The sequence below is a fragment of the Schistocerca serialis genome, unplaced genomic scaffold (assembly GCF_023864345.2).
Source record: "Schistocerca serialis cubense isolate TAMUIC-IGC-003099 unplaced genomic scaffold, iqSchSeri2.2 HiC_scaffold_1400, whole genome shotgun sequence".
NCBI lineage: Eukaryota > Metazoa > Arthropoda > Insecta > Orthoptera > Acrididae > Schistocerca > Schistocerca serialis.
This window is the reverse complement of record NW_026047626.1, coordinates 5,363,341-5,389,324: the sequence shown is the minus strand read 5'-3', so window position 1 is coordinate 5,389,324 and position 25,984 is coordinate 5,363,341. Positions and strand designations below refer to the sequence as shown.

Here is a 25,984-nt window from a genome sequence, read left to right as displayed (position 1 = left end):
GAACACCGAATGCGAGCACACCAACTCACCTGTCAAGAAAAAGTTCAACATCGAAGCATCAGCAGGAAAAGTCATGTTGACGGTGTTTTGGGATGCTGGAAGTCCTGTTTTTGTGATTATCTCGGAGAGCACCGTACAATGAACAGCCAGTACTACTCGGATTTGCTTTTAAACCAGCCAACTATGAGAGAGAGGCATCGTGGATCTCTGAGGAGAGGTGTGAATCTCCAGCAAGACAAAGCACGTCCTCATATTGCTCAACTAACCCCTGAAACCATCGAAAAAATGGGCTGGGAAGTACTGCCTCATCCCCTTTACAGTCTTCATTTCGCACCCAGTGATTTCCATTTGTTTGGTGCACTGAAGGAGGCCTTACGTCGGAAGAGGTTCCAGGGTAACGAGGACGTGGAAAAGTTTGTGGGAAATTGGTTGAAACATCAAGATAAAGATTTCTTTGCAGCTCGAATAAAATAGCTTGTAACCCGTTGGAACAAGTGCATAAATGTTCAAGGAGATTATGTTGAAAAGCAGAAAATGTATAGTTTTGTAAAAATAAACGCTTTCTCTCCAGACCAGTTTGTCTCTTTAATTATTGAATGAGCCTCGCAAATAAGATTTTTAGCTCCAAAAAGTCTCTGAACAGATGTTCGGCTCGCCTTCGACGCATCTCTTTTTGTTTAAGCGCAGAGGCTGTATCTTTAAGGGAAGTAGAATCTGTCAGAAAAGAAAGGAATTCGGAAGAAATGGACTGTGGCCTATAGTAAGGGACGACACAGGTACCTGTCTAAGTTGAAGAGGGAAACCACAGAAAACCATTTTCAAGATTGCCAGTGAATGCATTCGACCCACGTCTGCTCCTGACTCTATGGACTGCTAGCTACACGCCTCAAGGTGCAGAGCTACCCTGGTCGGTGGGGAATTTGGAAAAACTGGTTGCCTCACATTGTTTTCAAATAAAATAAGGTGGATCACAACAAAAGATATAATTCTGAAATTGCATATTTCTCCTTCAGTTGTGTATGTTCTGTCATTTTATTGGGCTTAAATGCATACATATTTTAAAATTTGATTGTGCAATAAATTCTTGTCCAGTTATTATAGTATTACAAGAGCGTAAATAGATTTGAACTAAAGTGGGCGGGATGCAGGTCGACCACTACGAAAATATTCTGGAAACGAACGAACTATAGAGTGTGCTGCCATCACACATCCCTTCCCCAAAAGCTCCGTATCGGAACCGGTTTTCATAATTTTAGTACCACCTGGGTGATAAGACCGATCAATATTTTACCATTTGGGCTGGTAATGATAGAAATATGAGCAATATTTTTAAAGAAATGTAACAATCGCCATTTGGGCGATGTTTTTGTTGAGCCGTGACATTTCCGGGCAACAAAGGCAGATCCAAGTGTATTTTTACGAACTGACTTTAATATTATTTGTAGTGCTGTTTATCGCTCTACTGAATATTGAAATACTGCATACACAGACTGCCACCAGTCTCCGAATAACGTGTCGAGCGCTAACATTAAACTGCTGTACATACTTAATTAGGCTATTATGGTAGTGCATACCAGTGGCGGGTACAGAACATCCTCAAAGTGGGGCGCTAAAGATACCTTGAGGTACATTTACTTTTACCCTAGTAAAAATTAATCAAGTCGCATGTAAAGTTAAATAAAGTTTTTGTTTACATTGATTCTACACGTATACAAGAGAATGCCATCTTATGTTAAAAAAAAGTTACAACTGTGGTTCTCTTCCTTAAATGATGAATTCTATGCTCCTATTCTTCCTGGCATATTGGTTAATTACATTGTCAATAGGACAGAAAGTCAGGAAATTTACATTGTCGATTCCGTTCTAGTTCATTCGATAGAGTTCCTATGTAGTAACAATGGGTTTTTAAGAATTTTCTCGAAAGTCACTGTTACCGGAGGTATACGCATCTATAGTTTCGCATACACGCCGCGCAGGATTAGCCGAGCGGTCTGAGGCGCTGCAGTCATGGACTGCAGCTGGTCCCGGCGGAGGTTCGAGTCCTCCCTTGGGCATGGGTGTGTGTGTGTTTGTCCTTAGGATAATTTAGGTTAAGTAGTCTGTAAGCTTAGGGACTGAAGACCTTAGCAGTTAAGTCTCATAAGGTTTCACACACGTTTGAACATTTTTCCTATACCTAACACGTGTTACGTTATTAGTAAAAATACCGTTACGAGTCTCGCAGCAATATTTTTACTGAGAAATTACTACCTGTCCATATCCGGATCCCGCTCCAGCTACTGCCGGGTCTGGGTGCTGACGAGTCCTCTCCACGTGGCTCAGTCCTGCCACCACTTTTCTTTGTCCATTTGCTGCCAAGTCACACCTCTCCCTTCCACAGATATTCTCACTCCCGCTTTGCACCGTGTTCTTGGGCGCCCTCTTGGTCTTTTCCCATCCATCTTTAGTTCTTCCATATTTTTGGGGAGTCTCTGCCCATGCATCCTCTTAACATACCCATACCATCTTAATCTCTTTTCTTTCAATTTCTTATCTCATACTTTCTAATCTCTACGTTCCTTACTCTGTCCATTCGTGTTTTTCCCTTAACTGCTCTGAGAAATTTCATTTCCGCTGCAAGCAGTCTGCTCCAGTCCCTTTCTGTCATTGTCCATATTTCTCCACCATAGGTGAAATAGGGAAGTAATAATTCTTATACATCAGAAGTTTTCCTTTTTCTGAAACTTCCTTATTCCAAATCAGGTGTTTTATTGTTTGCTAGAAATTGCCTCCCTTCTGTAACCTCCTATTAATTTCGTTAGTTATCTTTCCATCCCTAGATATTCACTCCCTAAATCAGTGAAACTTTCTACCACTTTGAGGGGTTCTCCATTCAAGGTAATATTTCCGTTGATCCCTTTCTCTCTTTCAAAAACCATTAGTTCACTCTTATCTTTATTTATTTTTACTCCATACCTTTTCATCATTTCCTTCCACACCTTAAGTTGTAACTATACATCTACAACTTTATCACCCCATATTACCATATCATCTGCAAAAATCATCTTTTCGTCTCTTTCTTTTACTATATCTTTAACTGCGCTATTCATTCCCTCCATCACAACATTAAAAAGTGCACGAGATAGAATACTTCCTTGCTTAAGTCCTTGTCTTATTTCGAAGCATTCAGAGTTCCCCAACGGTGTTCTAATTCTACAATTGTGTCCCCTCTACATAGTCTTTATTACATTAATGTATCCAGCATCTACATCTATCTTTTTCATTTCTTCCCAGAGTCTTTCCCTGTTAACTGACTCATATGCCTTTTCTATGTCTATAAAAACCATTATCACCTCTTTGTATTACTCCCAAGTTTTTTTCCATCAGTTGACAGATAGAAAATATCTGGTCGATCGTGCTTCTTCCTTTCATAAACCCATGCTGTTCTTCACTCAGCTCCTTTTCTATCTTTTCACTTATTCGATTTAGCAAACTTCTTTCAAAAATCTTGGCTGTGTGACTCATAAGGGTTATTCGTCTGTAGCTTTTGCAAAGTCTTTTATTGCCGTTTTTGAAGATGGGAACAGTGTGTCCGCTTCTCCAATCGTCAGGTATTGTACTATTTCTCCACACACTTCAAATTACTATGAATTACTATAATTAATACCTCACAATCAACTGATCACTCTCACTCTTGACTAATGTTCACACTAGCACTTGCTGCAACTAGGACTTTTTACTTATTCATTCTTCAGTCTTCTTATTTCTGCTTCTGAATGTAAACCAGCTTCCGGTTGGGCGAATAGTCCGTATTTATAAAGCAACGTATCGAACGTTCTCTGTACAAGAAAACAATAGAATATTCGCGACTTTTCTCGAAGAAGTGCCAGGCAGAATAACGTATCGAGATCACTAGAACGGCCGCGACTTTTCTCGTAGGTATGTGTTAGCTATCTATGAGCCAGACGGAAACGTATAAAATACGATGACGCGGACGCGCGTGCTACATAGGACAGTATTACTACTCGATAAGTCGATTCAGTCGAGTCGACTGCCGAAAGAAACGAACGAATAGCGTGCGGGTGGACTGACGGGGGCGGCGAGGGTGGTAATGCTGGCGGCCCCGCAAGAAGGGGAGGGAGGGGGTGGATGCGCGCCCCGCACGCCCCCCATATGTATCCGACACTGGTGCATGCGTATTTTAACTTACCATAATGCGAGTGGACGAATCAGAATTGCTTTACGTCTTCTTTCTTGTTACAAACTTATTCAGAGTTGGAAACTATCAGAACAGCACACAACACAAAAAGCAATGAACAGCACCACTTACATTAAATTCAAGTACAAGGAAGAACTGAGCTGATTAACAAAAAAGCATTTGAACTCGAATAAGGCGAACAATGTATAACAGTTGGTCTTGGCTAAAGTAGGGGTAGGCGATAGCCGACAGTGGTGTCGACAAACCGTTAGTTTAAATCGGTATTGGCAAATTGTAATGTAGCGACCAAAAAGTTCCTGTTCGGACGCTCTACAGTCCAAAATTGGCATGACACTCAAGTAAAATCGCCTGGACCCTCAGGTAATGACCCCATCGATGCTCCATGTTGAAGACACTCTCTTGGCAAAACCCCGTGTCCTTCTGCGTGAACACCTGCGTTGTTGCCCGCTTACTTCCTCGCCCGACAAAAATCATCGCCCCTTTAAGGCTTTTCTTAAGCGACTATAAGAGTGAAAACTGAAGATGTTTTATATGACGATCACTTTGGCTTTAGGAAAGGCACCTGAGAGGCAATTATGACGTTGTGGTTGATAATGGAAGCAAGACTAAAGAAAAATCAAGACACGTTCATAGGATTTGTCGACCCGTAAAAAGCGTTCGACAGTGAAAAATGGTGCAAGATGTTCGAAATTCTGATGATAATAGGTAAGGTATAGGGAGAGACCAGTAACATGCAATATGTACAAAAGCCAAGAGGGAATAATAAGAGTGGACGACCAAGAGTGAAGTCCTCTGATTAAAAACGATATAAGACAGGGATGTAGTCTTCGCTACTGTTCAATCTGTACATCGAAGAAGCAATGGTGGAAGTAAAAGAAAGGTTCAGGAGTGTAATTTAAACTCAAGGTGCTAGGGTATCAGTGATACGATTCGTATAACATTGTTACGCTGAATGGAATGAACAGTCTGATGAGTACAGGGTAGGGGTTGAGAGTAAACCGAAGAAAGGCGAAAGTGATGAGAAGTAGCAGAAATGAGAACAGCACAGGTTTAACATGACGATTAATGGTCACGAAGTATATGAAGTTAGGGAATTCTGCTACCTAGGCAGCAAAATTACCAACGACAGAAGGAGCAAGGAGAACATCAAAAGCAGCTACTCACAAGCCACACATCACGCCGGTAAATGCCAAACGGCGACTCGCTCGGTGTAAGAAGCGTAAGAATTGTACAATTGAACAGTGGAAAAAGGTTGTGTGGAAAGACGCATCACGGTACGCAATGTGGAGATCCGATGTCAGGGTGTGGGTACGGCGAATGACCGGTGAACGTCATCTGCCAGCGTGTGTAGTGCCGCCAGTAAAATTCGGAGAAGGTGGTGTTATGGTGTGGTCGTGCTTTTCATGGCTTGCTCCCCTTGTCGTTTTGCGTGGCACTATCACAGCACACTGATGTTTTATGCACCTTATTGCTTCCCACTGTTGAAGACTAATTCATGGATGGCGACTGCATCTTTCAACACGATCAGGCACCTTTTAGTAATTCACGGCCTGTGGCGGAGTGGTTATACGGTAATAACATCCCTGTAATCGACTGGCCTGCACAGAGCCCTGACCTGAATCCTTTAGTACACCTCTTGGATGTTTTGGAACGCCGACTTCTTGCCATGCCTCACCGACCGACATCGATACCTCTCAGCGCAGCACTCTGTGAAGAATCGGCCGCCATTCCCCACGAAACCTTCCAGCAGCTGACTGAACGTATGCCTGCGAGAGTGGAAGCTGTCATGAAGGCTAAGGGTGGCCCAACACTATACTGAATTCCACCATTGCCGATGCAGGGTGCCACGAACTTGTAAGTCATTTTCTGCCAGGTGTCCAGATACTTTTGATCACATAGTGTATATGTGAATATTAGCTGCAAACTGTGTCGCAAATACAGTTAGTAGTAAAGAATTAATAAATTAAGACGTCATGCCTGATACGGCTTTTTTTTTTTTTTTTTTTTTTTTTGCATGTACAGTGAAAATGCAGTAAGCGATAAAGCTTTTGCCTTTTACCATTTTGTGTGCGGGTTTCGGCGATAAATAGTTTCACGAAGGTTTTAAATAACGTGTAAAGTTAGTTAGAAGTTGCTATGTGCTTTCATTCTCAAATACTGGATCAATAAATTTTGGCTATACACACGATGTGACGTACACCTCTTTCTCACCTTCACATCAACCCCTTTGATAGGTAGGTGTCGCTTGCACCCACAGCGCTTCCTTGCAGACAGCAAGTGATATTGGTATCAAGTTCTGTTGAAATCGACGCTGGGGTTTAGGAGGAGATGTGAAAAATACTTGCTTGCATACATACATTTTTGTAATACGTATGGATTACTTAGACTTGTGGATATAAATTAATTTTTGTATTTTGTCCTAGGTTGCGGACCAAACAGATATGGAGACAATTGTTCAAAACGCTGCTCATTTCTGAGTAGTGCATGTGAAGGGATGATATTTTGCACTAAAGAATTGTGTTCATGTGCACCAGGCTTGCAAGGAGCGAAGTGTGATAGACGTAAGTACTGTGTTAAGCTTTATTTCACACGTTAATCCGTGTCTGTATTTACGAGTCAATGCTCCAATAGGTTATCCTGACTTACGACTCTGTTTCTAACTGATTGTTTCTATTCATGCTGTTGACAGATTTTGAAATTTCTATATAATTTCACGTGAGACTTGCTTTCCACAAACATATTTAAAGTGTAGCAGCTGCTGCAGAGTATTAATACCCAATCTGTATCAGTGTACTGCAGATAGCAAGACACAGTTAAGTTTGATCCAGCTGGTAGACAGAAAATCTGTAAAATTTGTAATGGCTTTGTTCTCATAGCTACTCCGTATCCAAGTTAAGCACTGTTTGCACGCCGTCTGGACTGATGCTGGCAAACGTGAAAGCAGGAATGTGTTCACATGTGCACACACACACACAAAGACATACACAAATACACACACACAAGCACACACACACACACACACACACACACACACACACACACACATACACAGGTGATGCTCCAATAAAGACACATTGTCACATTCATTTACTCTAAGTAGCTGGCAGAAACTGGTTGTGCAGCTTGCTTCTACTTCCACGTTATTACTCTGCTATTCACAATGAAGTGCCTGGCAGAGGGTTCAATGCACCACATTCAAACTGTCTCTCTACCGTTCTACTCTCGAGCGGCACACAGGAAAAACGAGCACTTAAATTTTTCTGTACGAGCCCTGATTTCTCTTATTTTATAGTGATGATCATTTCTCCCTACGTAGATGCGTGCCAGCAGAATGTTTTCGCAATCGCAGAGGAAAATTTTGTTTTGGTGATTCAGATTGGATTAGAATATCCCGTCGCAACGAAAAACGCCTTTGTTTTAATGATTGACACTCCAATCGATGTCATCCGTCTGTCCCACCTGATGCTGATCCCACACTGCACATCAATATTCCAGAATGGGGCGGACAAGCGTGGTGTAAGCAGTCTCTTTAGTAGACCTGTTCCACCTTCTAAGTGTTCTGGGAATGAATCGCAGTCTTTGGTTCGTTCTAGCCACAACAATATCTATGTTATCGTTCAAATATAGGTTATTTGTAATTGTAATCCCTAAGTATTAGTGGAATGTACAGCCTTCAGTTTTGTGTGACTTTTTTAGATTTAGAAGGTTTATACTATTAAATTCACACTTTTCTTGAATCAGGGTCGATTGTCACTTTTCACCCCCCACAGATATCTAAATCATTTTGCAAGTCGTTTCGGTCATCTGATGACTTTACAAGACGGTAGATGACAGCATCATTTGCAATCAAGAGGGCTACTCAGATTGTCTCCTATGTCGTTAGTATAGACCAGGAACAATAGCGTCCCTATAACACTTTCTGGGGTACGCCGTATATTACTTCTGCTTTACTCGATGACTTTCCGCCTATTACTACAAACTATGACCTTTCTGACAGGAAATCACGAATCCAGTTGCACAACCGAGGCGATATTCCATACGAAAGCGTTCTGGAAGTCTAAAAATAAGGAATCAATTTGGCATCCCCTGTCGATAGCACTCATTACTTCATGAGTATAAAGAGCTAGTTGTGTTTCACAAGAACGAGGTTTTATGAATCCGTACTGAAAATGTGTCAATAAATTGTTTTCCTCGAGGTAATTCATGACAGTCGAACACAGTAAATGATCCGAAAACCCTACTGGATTTCAGTGTTAGTGATAAGGGCCTGTAATTCAGAGGATTACTCCTACTACCCTTTTTGGGTATTGGCGTGGCTTGAGAAATTTTCTAGTCTGTAGGTACGGATCTTTCTATGAGCGAGAGGTTCCATAGAATTGGAGGTATTGTATCAGCAAGTGTAGTGTAACGACGTAGGTTTCGTTTAAATGATTTTCATTTGACATATGACCATGTGCAGACTTCGTCACCTACGTCGGTTACAAAAAACTTCAAAATTATTAAAATTCTTTTTAAAGTTGTCTCTGAATGGTTCTTGAACGAAACTGTAATTAAAACATCATCATTTGAGTCGTATGCGCAGAGTTACGTCACTCAGTCCAGTTGGTTTGCGCAAACTTTTTTCAATTTAGATGTCGTTTGTTTCTTCTCAGACATTATATTCATGCAAGTTATCTGCTTTAATAAATATTAAAACCACATTCAATTAACTTTTAAGACTCAAACTCGCGATGAACGTTGTCAAAATTAATAATCTTGTCAAATAAATCAGTAATGCTTCTTCCTTAATATAATTCTTCATAAATAAATTCTCGGAACACGTATTCAAACTTTTGTAGTATACACTAGTTTATTATCTTCCTATATACTACATATAGACGTGAACCTGAGTCTTGACAAGATAGGACAGAACATTTACAACATGATTAAACTTTTTATGAAGCCATTGTTGTAGAAACATTACAAATTCTTATTTTTTCAGTTTTTAGAAGCACGACGCAACAACTCGGTTTCAGGATCTTCTGTTGCTCTTTGGCTGTCGACCCGCGACGTATAGTGGCCAGCTATTTTCTCTCTGGTCTCGGCAGTGAAGATGCTGTCTCCGTTCGTTGCGCCGCCCTCTCCGTACATGAAACATAAAAAAATAGAAAACTTTAGATAATTCACAAACATTACAAATATTAAAAAATACATAAACATTAATTAAAACTTACATTCACCTGCAAACTGGGCTGACACTGGTGGATGGGTGACGGTTCAATTTCGCGTCCCACTACACAATCAATCTGGACCTGAGGCCTTGCCTTTATCAAGTGATTTAAGCTGTTTTGCTACGCCGAGGATATCTACTTCTATGTTTCTCACCTTGGCAGTTATTGTTGAATGGAATTCAGGAATATTTACTTCGTCTCCTTTGGTGAAAGAGTTGACTACAATTGATATGATTTACTCTAACTGATATACTACGTGATCATGGACACGTGATGTAGACACTTTCTCAGTAGTGACAGCATCCCCTCCTCAGGGCACGAACTCCCCAAGTTTGCGGAACTGATTCAGGAACCATCATGGTTTGTGACCAGCCAATCGGCCGTGGCACCGGTCCGTCTCCAAGACTTGCACATTTTGCTACAAGGTGACCTACATACCCCAACAAGGTTTTGGACATGTGGTCTTTGGAGAACAAACAAGGGCCATCGAGTCCTCTGCCTGTTCTTTGCATCATTATGACAACTTTTACTAGCGGCAGCACGGTGCTTCGTCTCGCTGAAAATACATGTAGCCTTTTGAGTACTGTAGAGAAACCAGTTGTCGCATGTAACGAGATTGCAGAATCTTGTATCGTCCGTTTTTTGAGAGATAGTTACAGACTAATCAGGGACCCTAGTTGGTTACGTGTGAACATCCGCTGCACGATAATGGCTGCATTATCAGCACGACCAGTAGTTGGTGTCACGAAATGCAATTCGTGTTACACGCTCAATTGTTCGATCAATATTGTGGACGGCGTATTATATCTCCAGCATAATTCATTAATCCGTAAGTGTAAATCAACACAATATGGCCAAGTGGGTTGCTATTTCTTCGAGTAATTTCATAATCATACAAAAAACTGTTGTTTACATCATATCGGTTACGAATACTATCACGAGTGTAATCAGATTTGATGCATGATAGTAGTTATACGAAAAGCTTGAAGACCTGTGCACGGTTACCATCAAATATAACGTTTTCAACGGGGAGATTCAGCTACGAAGTTGAGATAATAACATAATTTGTGGCAGGTGTATACGATAGAAAACGTTTTTAATTTTATTTCATGTTATTATTATTCACAGTTTTTAACTAACTATCAAATGGAATTGTTTTTGAGAACTTGTTCATATATGGTTTTCATCAATAACAAATTATCGCTAACTTATGTCTGTGTTATTAAGAAATATTTACAAATTAATATGGTGAAGAAGCGAGAAAGGAAGCAAGGAACATTGGGTTTAGCGTCCCGGCAACATCGACATCATTAGAGATGAAGCACAAGCTGGGATTTAGGCAAGGATGGGGAAAGAAATCGCACGTGCCCTTTCAAAGGAACCATCCCGCCATTTGCTTGGAGCGATTTAGAGAAATCACAGAAAACCTAAATGTGTATGGCCGACGGCCGGACGCGAGTTTGAACCGTTGTCCTGCCGAATGCGAATCTAGTGTGCTAAGCGCTGTGCCACCTCGCTCGCGTGCCTTTTTTTTGCTTCTTTGTTTTGTTTTGCTTTTTTTTACTTTTTTGGTCATCAGTCTCCCGACTGGTTTGATGCAGTCCACCACCAAATTCTTCTCCTGTGCCAACCTCTTCATCTCAGAATAGCAACATACGTCCTCAATTATTTGCTGACTTCCTCTACAGTTTTTGCCCTCTACAACTGCCTCTAGTATCACGGAAGTCATTCTCTCATGTTTCAAGAGGTGTCCTGTCATCCAGTCCCTTCTCCTTGTCAGTGTTTTCCACATATTCCTTTCCTCTCCGATTCTGTACAGAACCTCCTCATGTGTTATCTTATTAGTCCGCGTAATTCTAAACATTCGTCTGTAGCACCATATCTCAAAAGCTTCGATTCTCTTCTGTTCCGGGTTTCCCACAGTCTATGTTTCACTATCATATAATGCACTGCTCTAAACGTACTTTCTCAGAAATTTCTTCCTAAAATTAGGTTCTATCTTCGATGCTGCTAGACTTCTCTTGGCTAGGAATGCCAGTGCTAGTCTGCTTTTTATGTCCTCCTTGCTCCGTCTGTCTTTCGTTATTTTACTGCCTATGTAGTAAAATTCCTTAACTCCATCTACTTCATGGCCATCAATCCTCATATTAAGTTTCTCGGTATTGTCATTTCTGCTATTTCTTATTATTTTCGTCTCTCTTCGATTTACTCTCAATCCATATTGTGTACTCATTAGACTGTTTATTCCATTCAGCAAATCTTGTGATTCCTCTTCAATTTCACTCAGTCTAGCGATGTCATCAGCGAATCGTATCATTGATATCCAATCACCTTCAATTTCACTCCTGAACTTTTCTTTTATTTCCATCATTGCTTCTTTTATGTACAGATGATAGAGTAGTAGCGAAAGACAACATCGCTGTCTTACACCCATTTTAATCCGAGGACTTGGTTCTTGGTCGTCCACTATTTATTATTCCCTCTTGGCTCTTGTACAAGTTGTATATTACCCGTCTCTCCCTATAGCTTATGCCTATATTTCCAGGTCGATAAATCCTATGAACGTGGCTTAATTTTTCTGTAGTCTTGCTTCCATTATCAACCGCAACGACAGAACTGCCTCTCTCGTGCCTTTACCTTTCCCAAAGCCGAACTGATCGTCATGTAACAGATCCTCAATTTTATTTTCCATTCTTCTGTACATTATTCTTATAAGCAACTTGGATGCATGAGTTGTTAATTTGATTCTGCGATAATTCCCGCACTTGTCAGCGCTTGCAGTCTTCGAAATAGTGTGGATGATATTTTACAGAAAGTTAGATGGTACGTCGCCAGACTCATACATTCTACTGTCATTGTAAATTATCCTAAGGACAAACACACACACCCATGCCCGAGGGAGGAGTCGAACCTCCACCGGGACCAGCTGCACTGATTTTTTTTTTCATTCCTCAGCGACTTGTATTTCTGTATTCCTGAATTTCCCTGAGCATTTTTGTACTTCCTTCTTTCACTAACCAACTGAAGTATTTATTCGGTTACACATGGTTTCGTCACAGTTACCTTCTTTGTACTGATATTTCCCTTTCCAACTTCTGTGACTGTCTTTTTAGAGATGTCCATTCCTCGTCAGCTATATTGCCTACTGAGCTAGTCCTTATTGCTGTATGTATTGCCTTAGTATTCCTTAGTACTTCCATATCCATTTTCTTTGCGTATTGATTCTTCCTGACTAATCTCTTAATCTTCAGCCTACGCTTCATCACTACTACATTGTGATCTGAGTGCATATCTCATTTTGAGTATGCCCTACAATCCAGTATCTGATTTCGGCATCTCTGTGCGACCTTGATGTACTCTGACGGAAATCTTCCCGTATCACCCGGCCTTTTCCATGTATACCTGCTCCTCTTGTGGTCCTTGAACTGAGTATTCGCTATTACCAATTGGAATTTATTACTGCATAGTCTTTCTGCTCTCTCATTCCCTGGGACTATTTCATCTATTCCTTCTCCCACAACTGCATTCCGGACACCCATGACTACTAGATTTTCATCTCCCTTTACGAACTGCATTACCCTTTAAGTATCCTCATATACTTCCTCTATCTCTTCGCCTTCAGCTTGCGACGTCGGAAAGAATACCTGAACTATTGTTGTCGGCGTGGGTTTGCTGTCCATTCTGATAAGAATCACTGAACTGTTCACAGTAACACACTCTCTACCGTACCCTCCTATATATAACGAATCCTACTCCCGCCATACCGTTTTCTGCTGGTGTTGATATTACCCCATACTCATCAGACCAGAAATCCATGTCTTCTTTCAACTTCACTCCACTGACACCTACTATATCTAGATTGAGCCTTTGAGTTTCCCTTTTCAGATTTTCTAGTTTTCCTGCCACGTTCAAGTTTCTGACATTCGACGCTTATTCTATCTTGTTCTTATGATCACCTCCCTCTTCGCAGCCGCTCCTAGAGATCCGAATGGGGAACTATTCCGAAATCTTTTGCCAATGCATATACCATCATGACACTTTTTGAATTAGAGGCCACATGTCCTGTAGATACAGGTTGATGTTATTGTAGTCTTTAGTCCAGAGACTGGTTTGATGCAGCTCTCCATGCTACGCAATCCTGTGCAAGCTTCTTCATCTCCCAGTACCTACTGAAACCTACATCCTTTTAAATCTGTACATCCTTTTAAATCTGTTAAGTGTATTCATCTCTTAGTCTCCACAGTTCCCTCCAATACTAAATTGGTGATCCCTTGATGTCTCAGAATATGCCCTACCAACCGATCCCTTCTTCTAGTCAAGTTGTGCCACAAATTTCTCTTCTATCCAATTCCATTCTATACCTCCTCATTAGTTATGTGATCTACCCATCTAATCTTCAGAATTCTTCTGTAGAACCGCATTTCGAAAGCTTCTATTCTCTTCTTATCCAAACTATTTATCGTCCACGTTTCACTTCCATACATGGCTACACTCCATACAAGTACCTTCAGAAACGACTTCCTGACAAATCTATACTCGATGTTCACAAATTTCTCTTCTTCAGAAGCGCTTTCCTTGCCATTGCAGTCTATATTTTATATCCGCTCTACTTCGACAATGATCAGTTATTTTACTCTCCGAATAGCAAAACTCCTTTACTACTTTAAGTGTCTCATTTCCTAGTCCAATTCCAGCAGCATCACCCGATTTAGTTCGACTGCATTCCATTATCCTCGTTTTGCTTTTGTTGATGTTCATCTTATATCGTCCTTCTAAGACACTGTCCATTCCGTTCAACTGCTCTTCCAGGTCCTTTCCTGTGTCTGACAGAATTACAATGTCCTTGTGCAACCTCAAACTTTTTATTTCTGCTCCATGGATTTTAATACCTACTCATAATTTTTCTTTTATTTCCTATACTACTCGCTCAATATGCAGATTGAATAACATTGGGGATAAGCTACAACGCTGTCTGACTCCCTTCCCAACCACTGCTTCCCTTTCATGCCCCTCAATTCTTGTAACTGCCATCTGTATTCTGTACAAACCACAAATAGCCTTTCGCTACTGGTATTTTACCCCTGCCACCTTCAGAATTTGAAAGAGAGTATTCCAGTCAACGTTGTCAAAAGCTTTGTCTAAGTCTACAAATGCTAGAAATGTAGGTTTGGCTTTCCTAAATATATTTTGTAAGATAAGTCGTTGGGTCACAATTGCCTCACGAGTTCCAACATTTCTACGGAATCCAAACTGATCTTCCCCAAGGTCGGCTTTTACCAGTTTTTCCATTCGTCTGTAAAGAATTCGCGTTAGTATTTAGCAGCTGTGGCTTATTAAACTCATACTTCGGTAATTTTCACATCTGTCAACACCTGCTTTCCTTGGGATTGGAATTATTATATTCTTCTTGAAGTCTGCGGGTATTTCGCCTGTCTCCCACATCTTGTTCCCCAGATGGTAGAGTTTTGTTAGGTCTGGCCCTCCCAAGGCCGTCAGTAGTTCTAATGGAATGTTGTTTACTCCCAGGGATTTGTTTCGACTTAGGTCTTTCAGTGCTCCGTCAAACTCTTCAGGCAGTATCATATCTCCTATTTCATCTTCATCTAGATTCTCTTCCATTTCTATAATATTGTCCTCAAGAACAATAGACCCTCTATTGTATAGACCCTCTACATACTCCTTCCACCTTTCTGCTTTCCATTCTTTGCTCAGAACTGGGTTTCCATCTGAGCTCTTGATATTCATGCAAGTGGCTCTCTTTTCTCCAAAGGTCTCTTTAATTTTCCTGTAGGCAGTATCTGTGTTACACAGATACAGGTTGTGTCCTTAATGGAGTTATTTCTGTTGCCTTATGCTTCTACATACCGTTGATCGTTGTTGATTCTTCTTTAGGCGCAGTTTCCCAACCCAAAGACAAGAGACTGCCTGTTCATCCTTTGGCAGAATGAAGGTGTCTTCTTATGACGGAAGTCTTCGGCCGCCAATGTTGATTATAAATCGAAGTTTATGTAGTGGCGGGTTTCGAAAACAGAACTGAGGATGTTTTGATTACGTATCAAATACGCTGCTCCTAGACCATGGGCTTATAACGTTGGGAAAAGCCGGCTCTGTGTAACCAGCTGATAATTTCTTTTCCCTGCTTCTGACATGGCCCCTACTGCTATATGTTGCCGGTGGAATTGACTGCTTCTAGATATCATAGTTCTTATAATCATTACACTAAGAGACGCACACAGCTGTAAATGCCGTGTTCTTTGACTTCCGGAAGACGTTCGGTACAGTTCTCCACTGATGAGGAATGAAGTAAATACTAGCGTCTAGAATATCACACCAACCGTGTGACTGGATTGAAAAGTTTCAAGCAAACAGATCACAAATGTCATTCTGAATGGAGAGGCGTCTTCAGATTTGAAAGAAGCATTGGGCTTGCCCAAAGGGAGTGTTACGGCACCATTACTTTGACAATTACACTACTGGCCATTAGAAGTGCTACACCACGAAGACAATGTGCCACAGACGTGAAATTTAACAGACAGGAAGAAGATGCTGTGATGTGCAAATGATTAGCTTTTCATTCACACAAGGTTGGCGCCGGTTGTAAGACCTACAACGTGCTGACATGAGGAAAGTTTCCAAGCGATTTGTCATACACAAACAGCAGTTGTGATGCCTCGTGTAAGGAGGAGAAATGCGTACCACCACGTTTAAGACTTTCATAAATGTCGGATTGTAGCCTATCACGAATGCTGTTTATCGTATCGCGACATTGCTGCTCGCGTTGGTCGAGATCCAATGACTGTTAGCAGAATATGGAATAGGTTCGTTCAGGAGGGTAATACAGAACGCTAGATGCCAACGGCCCCGCATCACTAGCAGTCGAGATGACAGGCATCTTATCCATATGGCTGTATCGGATCGTGCAGCTATGTCTCGATCCCCAAGTCAACAGATGAGGACGTTTGCACGACAACAACCATCTGCACGAACAGTTCGACGACGTTTGCAGCAGCACGGACTATCAGCTCGGAGACCGTGGCTGCGGTTACCCTTGACGCTGCATCACAGACGGGAGTGCCTAAGATGGTGTACTCGACGACGAACCTGGGTGCACGAATGGCAAAATGTCATTTTTTCGGATTAATCCAGTTTCTGTTTAAAGCATCACGATGCTCTCATCCGCTTTTGGCGACATCGCGGTGAACACACAATGGAAGCGTCTATTCGTCATTGCCATAATGCGGTATCACCTGGCGTGATGGTATGGGTTGCCATTGGTTACACGTCTCGGTCACCTCTTGTTGGCTTTGACGGCACTTTGAACAGTGGACGTTACATTTCAGATGTGTTACGACCCTTGGCTGTACCCTTCATTCGATCCCTGCGAAACCATACATTTCAGCAGGATAATGCACGACCGGATGTTGCAGGTCCTGTACGGGCCTTTCTGGATACATAAATTGTTCGACTGCTGCCCTGACCAGCACATTCTCCAGATCTCTCACCAATTGGAAACGTCTGGTCAGTGGTGGCCGTGCAATTGGCTCGTCACAATACGCCAGTCACTACTCTTGATGAACTGTGGTATCGCGTTGAAGCTGCATGGGCAGCTGTACCTGTACACGCCATCAAAGCTCTGTTTGAATCAATGCCCCGGGGTATCAAGGCCGTTATTATAGCCAGAGGTGGTTCTTGTGGTTACTGATTTCTCAGGATCTCTGCACCCAAATTGCGTGAAAATGTAGTCACATATCAGTTCTAGTATAATATATTTGTCCAATGAATAGCCGTTCATCATCTGCATTTCTTCTAGGTGTAGCAATTTGAATGGCCAGTAGTGTAAATGCAAGGAAATGTTGGAAAGTAAGGTCTCTGGATTTTTTATGTGAAACCTCTTGGGGCTCTTTGTTATCTTAAAATAAATTATTAACATCTTACATCTTCATTCTTCATGTCTACATATTTCTGAAAATGTTACCCGGTTGTTTCGCACATTTCTCCCAAACAGGGACGTGTTTCACTGTAGAATGTTACACTTTGTTGACGGAACCGCAATCCCACCTCTAAATCCGCAGCTTCATCACTATCGAAGTGAAGTCGTCGATGGTGTCCTTTATGTTTTGTAAACACATGAGAATTGTACAGGGCCAAGTCAGGAGTGTACGGAGGATCGTGGACGACAGTGGAGCCGAGGCGCTTGGCTTCTTCAGACGTCCCAGCTCTCTAGTGTGGTCGGGCATTGTAATGCTGAAGGGGAGGGTGCTCCCCGCGTGGACGAAATGTTCTGTGGTTACAAACGCGATTGCAGCACGCCGTTCCTCACGCACCGACATGAAATGTTCGCGTGGCGTTGATGGCCGGGAGGCCCCATCACGGGGAGTTCGGCCGTCGCGTTGCAAGTCTTATTTCAGGCGAAGCCGCATTGGGCGAGTTGCGCGTCGGTGATGATCAGATGACGACGAGCGCAACACAACACCCAGTCCACAGGCAGGCAAAATTCCCAACCCAGCTGAGAATCGAGCCCGGGACAGCTGCATCATAGGCAGACACGTTACCACTCAGCCAGGCAGTCGGTCACGCACCGATACAGTAACGTCACACACCGCCATGTCACACCCTACAATTCGGATCCCTCTAGCGGCAGAGGCTTCCAACATGCGTCAGCGGAGGAGGAATTCGACCGAGTAACACGCATTATACGTCACAACTCAACCGATATTGAGGGCTGAATAAAAAATTCGCAGGCCTACCTTTGTGTAAATGACCTAGCAGATGACGTCAGTATTTCCATTAGGTTTTTCGCGGTGATGCTGTTCCATGCAGAGAAATCGCGACACTCGAAAAATCTGACAAAATGCAGGATGACCTGCAGACAACTGGCACTTGCTGCAGGTGACCACCAACATAACCAAATGTAACGTATCCAGAACGAGATTTTCTCTCTGCAGCGGAGTGTGCGCTGATATGAAACTTCCTGGCAGATTAAAACTGTGTGCCGGACCGAGACTCGAACTTGGGATCTTTGCCATCCAGAGGCAAGTGCTTTTGCCAGCGAAAGGCAAAGGTCCCGAGTTCGAGTCTCGGTCCGGCACACAGTTTTAATATGCCAGGAAGTTTCAAATGTAACGTACTGCGGATGCCTAGGCAGAACAACCGTTGGAAGCTGTTACTCCCATAAAATATCTAGAGTGCGCATACGACGATACTGATCTTACAACTTATCTTAGAAGATAGGCTACGGAAAGCAAACCTTCGTTTCTGGCATTTGACTGCAATACTCTCTTTCAAATTTAAAGGTGGCAGGGGCAAAGTACAGGGAGCGAAAGGCTATTTACAATCTGTACAGAAAACAGATAGCAGTTATAAGGGTCATGGGCACAAAAGGGAATCAGTGGTTGAGAAAGAAGTCAGACAGGATTGTAGCCTATATTCGATTTAAATCAATCTGTATATTGGGCAAGCAGTAAAGAAAACAAAAGAAAAATTTCGAGCAGGAATTAAAATTCATGGGAAGAAATAAAAACTTTGAGGTTTGTCGACGACATTGTAAATTTGTCAGGGATAGCAAAGGACCTGGAAGAAGAAATGAACGAAATGAAAAGTGTTTCGATAGGAGGATAAATATGAACGTCAACAAAAGCAGAGCGAGTATAATGTAATGTAGGAAATGAGATACTCAAAGTAGAAGATGAGTTTTGCTATTTGGGGAGTAAAATAACTGATGACTGTCGAAGCAGAGAGGATATAAAGTGTAGACTGGCCACAGAATGAGAAGTTTCAGAAGAAGAGAAATTTGTTAACATCAAGTATAGATTTAAGTGCAGGAAGTCTTTTCTGAAAGTATTTGTATGGAATGTAGCCATATATGGAAGTGAAACATGGACGATGAATAGGACAAGAAGAGAATAGAAGCCTTCGAAATGTGATGCTACAGAGGAATGCTGAAGATTAGATGGGTAGAGATACTGATTCGAATTGGGGAGAATAATTTGTGGCACAACTTGACTAGAAGAAGGCATCGGTTAGTACGATATGTCCTGAGGCATCAATTTAGTACTGGAGGGCAGTGTGGAGGGTAAAAATCATAGAGGGAGACCAAGAGATGAATGCATTAAGCAGACTGAGAAATATGTAGGGAACAGCAGCTATTCGGAGATGAAGAAGGTTGCACAGGATAAGGTAGCATGGAGAGCTACATCAAACCAGTCTCTGGACTGAAGACCACAATAACAACACGCGTCGGAGCGATTTGAAGCGGAACCAGTACTTAAATTTACTCAGATGTAAGACACATGTTAGACTGAGATTCATTGGAAAAATGTTGAGGAAATGTAGTGCATCAACAAAGTAAGTGGTTAACAAATCCATCATTCGATCAAAACTTGAATACTGCTCATCAATGTGGGACCCATACGGTATAGGATGGATAGTGAAATACAGAAGATACAAAGAAGAGCAGCACTTTTTGTTATAGATCCATTTAGTAAGGGCGGAATCTACTGTCAAAGTTCCAAGAGCATACGTGCCTAGTAGATCAGTATGGCCGTGCCCTCCGTTCAGTACTATCTGAAGAAATGCATCTTAAAACAATTATTCAGCAGTTAAGCGTCCACAACCATGTTAAACCACTCATTGTCTACTACACAAAAGTTAAGAGACTCCTACAGGTTAAATTCTGATCTGTGTCTTAATCACCCTATTCCTCCTACCGATCTACAGTCCTTCATGACAAACAAATTTGCATTTATTTTACCGTACCAAGTAGTCCCTTAGATTTTATCTGACATTTTTCCTATCTTTCTGTCATCTCTGGAGTAAGTGAAAATGTACAATTGCGCAGTTTTCGTATGCTTTGGCTCTTGACCTGTATTTGCTGCGATAGATCTCTTCACTATGATGCTCACCGTAGTTCACCTGCATCCCTGCATTTCTTGTTCATTATTGCACATGTTTAATTTTGTGTTGACGAGTTGCCCATTGCCTGAACAGAAATTCTGTTCTATATGGCGCTAATTGTCTCTTCATTCCCACTCTGAAATTCTGAAACCTGCTAACACGATTAAGGGCTCGAACAGTCCATAATATAACACATAAAATGACAAACAGACACTTAAAGAATTACAAATCCAGAATACTACACTTGTGTCCAGAATGAAATCAATAAACAGAAATTTTTGCAAGGTTGCTCCTATTTTGCCACAAAACAGTATAGACTGATGATACAGTACAAACAATGTACACAATAGTTCAAATGGTTCAAATGGCTCTGAGCACTATGAGACGTAACTGCTGCAGTTATCAGTCCCCTAGAACTTAGAACTACTTCAACCTAACTAAACTAAGGACATCACACACATCCATGTCCGAGGTAGGATTCGAACCTGCGACCGTAACGGTCGCGCGGTTCCAGACTGTAGCACCTAGAACCGCTCGGCCACTCCGGCCGGCAATGTACAGAATAGAAAACATAAACAACTGCAACGTGCACAACAGTAGACAAAGATGTTCTTCACTTTTTTGTAACCTAACACATTTCCACACACATTCTGATACCCGTTTAATATGCCCACTATAGGGTGTGGCCAACTCTGGCAGCAATACAGGGCTGACAATGACGTAGCGTGCTGTGGATAACGTCATCGGTGTCATGTTGAGGCAAACCGCCCATGTGGAGCAGCTCGCAAGCTTGGAGAATTGTTGGTGGGTGCTGACTCGTTGCAACCCGTCTCCTTAGCGAATCCCAGACAGATTGCGTGGGATTCAAGTTGGGAGAGCTAGCAGGCCACACTATGCGTGCAGTATCTTCTGTTCCCAAGAAAACATCAGCCACTCGTGCTCTATGAAGTCGAGCATTGTCTTCCATCAGTCGACATCTGGGTCCACAGCACCTCGCTCTTGAGCTCCCAAGACCTCATCACAATAACTGACAGCAGTTAAATCTTACTGATTCACCCACACAATTTCATAAAGAGGTGTTCGAGTGATCAACATATTCCCTGACCACACCGTTATAGATCTTCCTCGATATCGGTCTCTTTCCACCATGTTCAGGCGTCGAAATCGTGTTCCATATTCCCTTCAGATGCGAATCCTACGAGAACCACTCTCCAGACCAAATCTGGACGCATCTTTCAAAAGAACATTGGCCCACTGTTCGACTGTGGAGGCATTTTGATGACTCCAGATGAGTCAGACGTAGACATACAGCAAGTCTCAGACATTAAAGGCCACTCTGCCGAAGCCTTCAGTACACCGCTTGCCTTTGATACAACACCTCCAATGGATGCTGCAAGGTCAGATGCCAGTTGCTGCGCGGTACTGAGGTGGTACCGTCGCGCCCTTACAGCCAAATAACGGTCCTCTCTTTCTGATGTCACTCGTGGTCAGCCCTGCCATGGCTGTCGCGGTAATAGTTTCGGTCTCTATAAATTGTCGCCACATCCGAGAAACAACAGATCGATTCACGTTAAGCCATCGGGCCACATCGATTTGCGACTGTTCATTTTCCATTGTTTATACGACCCTCCACTGAAGAGAGTCTGGTAGGCGTCTTCTGCGTGCCTTACTGCACGGTCTGTGGCTGTGTATACAGTGAGTGTGGATGTGGGGCTTGCGGTGTAACGACGTATTTAGTTTTTCGTTTGATATATGTATGACCATGTGCAGACTTCGTCACCTACGTCAGTTACAACCCACTTCAAAAATGATTCATATTCTTTTTAAATTGTCATATAATGGTTCTTGAACGAAACTGTAAAACATCAGTTGAGTCGTGTGCAGAGAATTACATCACTTGGGCCAATTGGTTTTCGTAACTTTTTCGAATTTAAATTTCGTTTGTTTCTCCTCAGAAATTATATTGACACACGTTATCTTGATCTAATCGATATCAGAATCACACATTAAATAAACCTTTTAGATTCAAAGTTTCGGTGAACGACGTAAGAATTACTAATCTTGTCAAATATATTATTAATCCGTTCACACAATTCTTCATAAATAAATCTTCAAGACACGTGTTTCAACTTTAATAGCATACACTATTTTATTAGCTTCCTACACATACAGATGTGAACTTGAGCGTTGACAGACAGTGACTAACATTGCAATAAGACTAAGCTCATTATGACGTCATTGTTGTACAAAAAAGAGTATAAAAATTCATTTTTTAATTTTTAGAAACACGACGCAACAACTCGGTTCCAGGATCTTCTGTTGCTCCTTGGCTGTCGACCCGCGACGTATAGCGGCCAGCAATTTCCTCTCTGGTCGCGGCAACGAAGATGCTGTCCCCGTTCGTTGCGCCGATCTCTCCGTACATGAAACACATAAAAAAAATACAAAACTTTTAGATAATTCACATTTATTACAAATAATAAGAAAACACATAAACAAAAACTAAATTAAACTTATAGTCACCTGCAAACTGGGCTGACTTGGTGGATGGGTGACGTTTAATTTCGTCCCACTACATACCCCACCCACAAGCTCAGTTTGTCAGGTTTTAACCGAAATTAAAACTGTTCAATATACAATATTTAACTGTTAATACATTTTCCTCACATTTTACGTAACCTAGAGTCCTTGCTATTAGAGAGATTTAATCCTTTTAATACGATATCGTTGTGACTATTTGTCATTTACTCTTAATTGTGCTCTTATGGTAATTCGTAACCGAATATAGGGAGATTGCTCCTCTTCAGTTAATAGTTGCTAATAAATACTAATTTAGTACGTTCTTTAACGTTGTACATTAGGACAGAGCGTTCAAATTGTGATAGATTAGTTTCAGCTTCATTTATTTACTAGAGTTATTCTTTTCAAGAATGTATATTACTAATAAGTTTCTCACAATAACTAATAGTACTATTTACTTTACGTCATTCTCTTCCCTAATGCCTTATTTATGCCTGAGGTCAAGAAGAAATCAAGCAAAACTCTCTTTAGAATCTCGGCACGGCTTTCTTTACCTTCGGACACCTTGTTGGGTAATGGCCATTTATTTATGAGAAACAAGCGAGAGAGCCCCGTTTGGTGTGTTCTATATTAACACTATTGCAAACCTCTATTAAAGGCACTCTGCTATGTTCTAGTGAGCCATATAGCTCTGGACGCCCATGGTCCCTAAAACTATTAACCATCCCCTTTGGTTCCTACTATCCGAGTAAATTTAAAATATGCAAAATTCCTTTTGACCTAAGAGCAAAGTTTCTTCCATATAAATCCCCCTTTGGGTTATCTTTCTCTTTTTGAAGTACCAGTAGATTATTGTAGAACACATGTTTAAGCTTTCTGTCATTTATTTAAAATAACACGTAACTATCACGAAAAACTTCACATGAATAAACTATGAACGCTCTTCCGTGTGTAACATATACTAAATATTAACTTATTTAGGAATGAAGGGTTTCATTTGATCAACACTATATAATCCTTTAATTACACCTGATGAAGGTTCCATAAGAAGTAATGCTTTGGGATGTACAATCTTATGTACAACATATGGACCTTCAAAGATCAAGAAGAATTTTCTACATTCCTTACCGATCTTAGAACTTTTAGGATGAGATCGTACTAACACAAGATCTCCTACCTGAAATGAGGGTTCTATAGCCTGTTGATTATAACTTTTAATTCTCCGTTCGGCATTTTTTACAATCTGTTCGCAAACTTTTTCGTCTGGGATACATTGTTGGATCTCATTTACTGGTGGCCAAGGTAAAGCAGCTAGTAAAGGCTCACCTATAATTCGTTTGCCTAAAATTTCTATAGGTGATAATCCCGTCGTTAGGTGAGGCAATTCATTTAATATCTTTTCGAATTCAGGCGTTAGTTTGGCCCACCGAGTATGTTTATGTGCACAATAAGTTCTACATAATCGTCCTAATTCTTTCATGACTCTTTCTACTAAATTACTTTGAGGGTGATATTTCGAAATTAAGATATGTTTGATTCCATATTGTCTTATCATATCTTGAAATCTTTGACTAATAAAGGCACTACCGTTGTCAGACATAAGTCGTTTAGGAATGCCCCAGTTAACAAAGTAATTTCGGGTGAGGCAGCGTATAACGCTTGCTGTATTCGCTCGTTTCAAAGTATACAGTTTCACATGTTTGGACCAACATTCCATTACAACAAACACATATTTTAATCCTCCTGAACTCCGAGGCAGAGGGCCGAAAAAATCTAATGACAGTAGATCCCACAAACCTCGAGGAATTACAGCATATAATTTATAACGCTTGGATTTGTTATTAACTTTATGTAATACGGTAACCTACTACTTAGGACTCGCATTAGATGACTTTCAATTAATTTAGCACGGTTTAAATTCCATTCAAAATAATTCCTAGAACCTCTCCACCGTTTAGAATATGGAGGAGGGGCTAACAACTCTAAAGTTAAGTGTTGTTGTTTTCGTCTTGACCAATAATTTTGTTTAAACTGCTTAACAAAATCATCCCAATCCCTGAATTCATTTCTATGCAGTACTGCCCACTCCGCAGCTTCTGCTTCTAAATGTCCTATTACAAATTGAATGCGTTTTTCACTACTCCATTTAGAAGATAATGATGTTTCAAAAGCTTTTATAAAGATTATAGGATGAAGTTCGCCTCCTGGTTTGAATACAGGAAATCGACTTGCTACATTTGAATTTGTTGTTATGTCATCCAGACATTCTGCGAGAGAAATAGTCGGATTTTGTTTAGCTTGCAGAGACGGAGTTGCATCGGATTGGCTTGCCGTGATTGCTTTATTCATATTGTTGTCGTCTGAGCTAGCAAATTCGATGCGACTGTTGTCTCTGATTATGTTATTACCTCTGCTACCTGAAATGTTCTCGTTATTATTTAATTCCGGTAACCGTTTAGTAATTTCCTGTATCCGCATTTCTGTATTGGATACGCGACTAGCTAATATCGATTCTTCACTGTGTTCACGATGTGAACGCTCTGTACCTTCATCAATGTTATTATCTTTGGCAGTCTCAAGGTTACTGCATATTTCAGTAATTAAAAATTTCATGTTTCCGATTTCGGTATGGTCCTTTTCTACTTGATGAGTTAATGTCTCTAATTCTACATTATCTATTGAAGAAATCTCTACAGGTTTGGTAGAGACCTCTTTAATAGATTTCAATAATTCTCTACGAACCGTTTCCGTTTGCATAGAAGCTTCATCTCGTAACATGTTGTTATTTTTCTGTATTTCATTTACAACTAAGATATTGACACTATCTAGTCTGTCGGTTAAGTCAGTAATATCGTTTCGCATGCGAGCTTTTTCCTCGCGCGATTCCTGGATATATTCTTCTAACTTTTTACAATTATCAGCAATCTTATTACTAAGTCCTACTAGTTTTTCCTGCATTTCAACTTTAGAAGACTCTATTTTACCACTTAATTCTCGACTGGTTTCATTAAGATGTTCCTGTAACCTGTCTGTCGATTTTGTTAGCTCCCCTTTAAGTTCCTCTTTTAATCTAGCAGTAGATTCCTCGTTAGATTGTCTTAATTCCTGTTTTAGTTCCTGTTTCAATCTAGCAGTAGATTCCTCGTTAGACTGTCTTAATTTA

General features: G+C 41.2%; 1 protein-coding gene across 1 annotated transcript in view; it reads left to right on the top strand.

Annotated features, from left to right (window-relative positions):
- Positions 1-25,984, top strand: part of LOC126442674 (phosphatidylinositol phosphatase PTPRQ-like) — a 402,005-nt gene that overhangs the window by 124,867 nt on the left and 251,154 nt on the right. The window contains exon 4 of the mRNA XM_050090726.1: positions 6,622-6,759. Within this exon, the coding sequence (XP_049946683.1) occupies positions 6,693-6,759 (67 nt within the window). The 5' untranslated portion in view covers positions 6,622-6,692. The remainder of the gene's footprint in view (positions 1-6,621; positions 6,760-25,984) is intronic.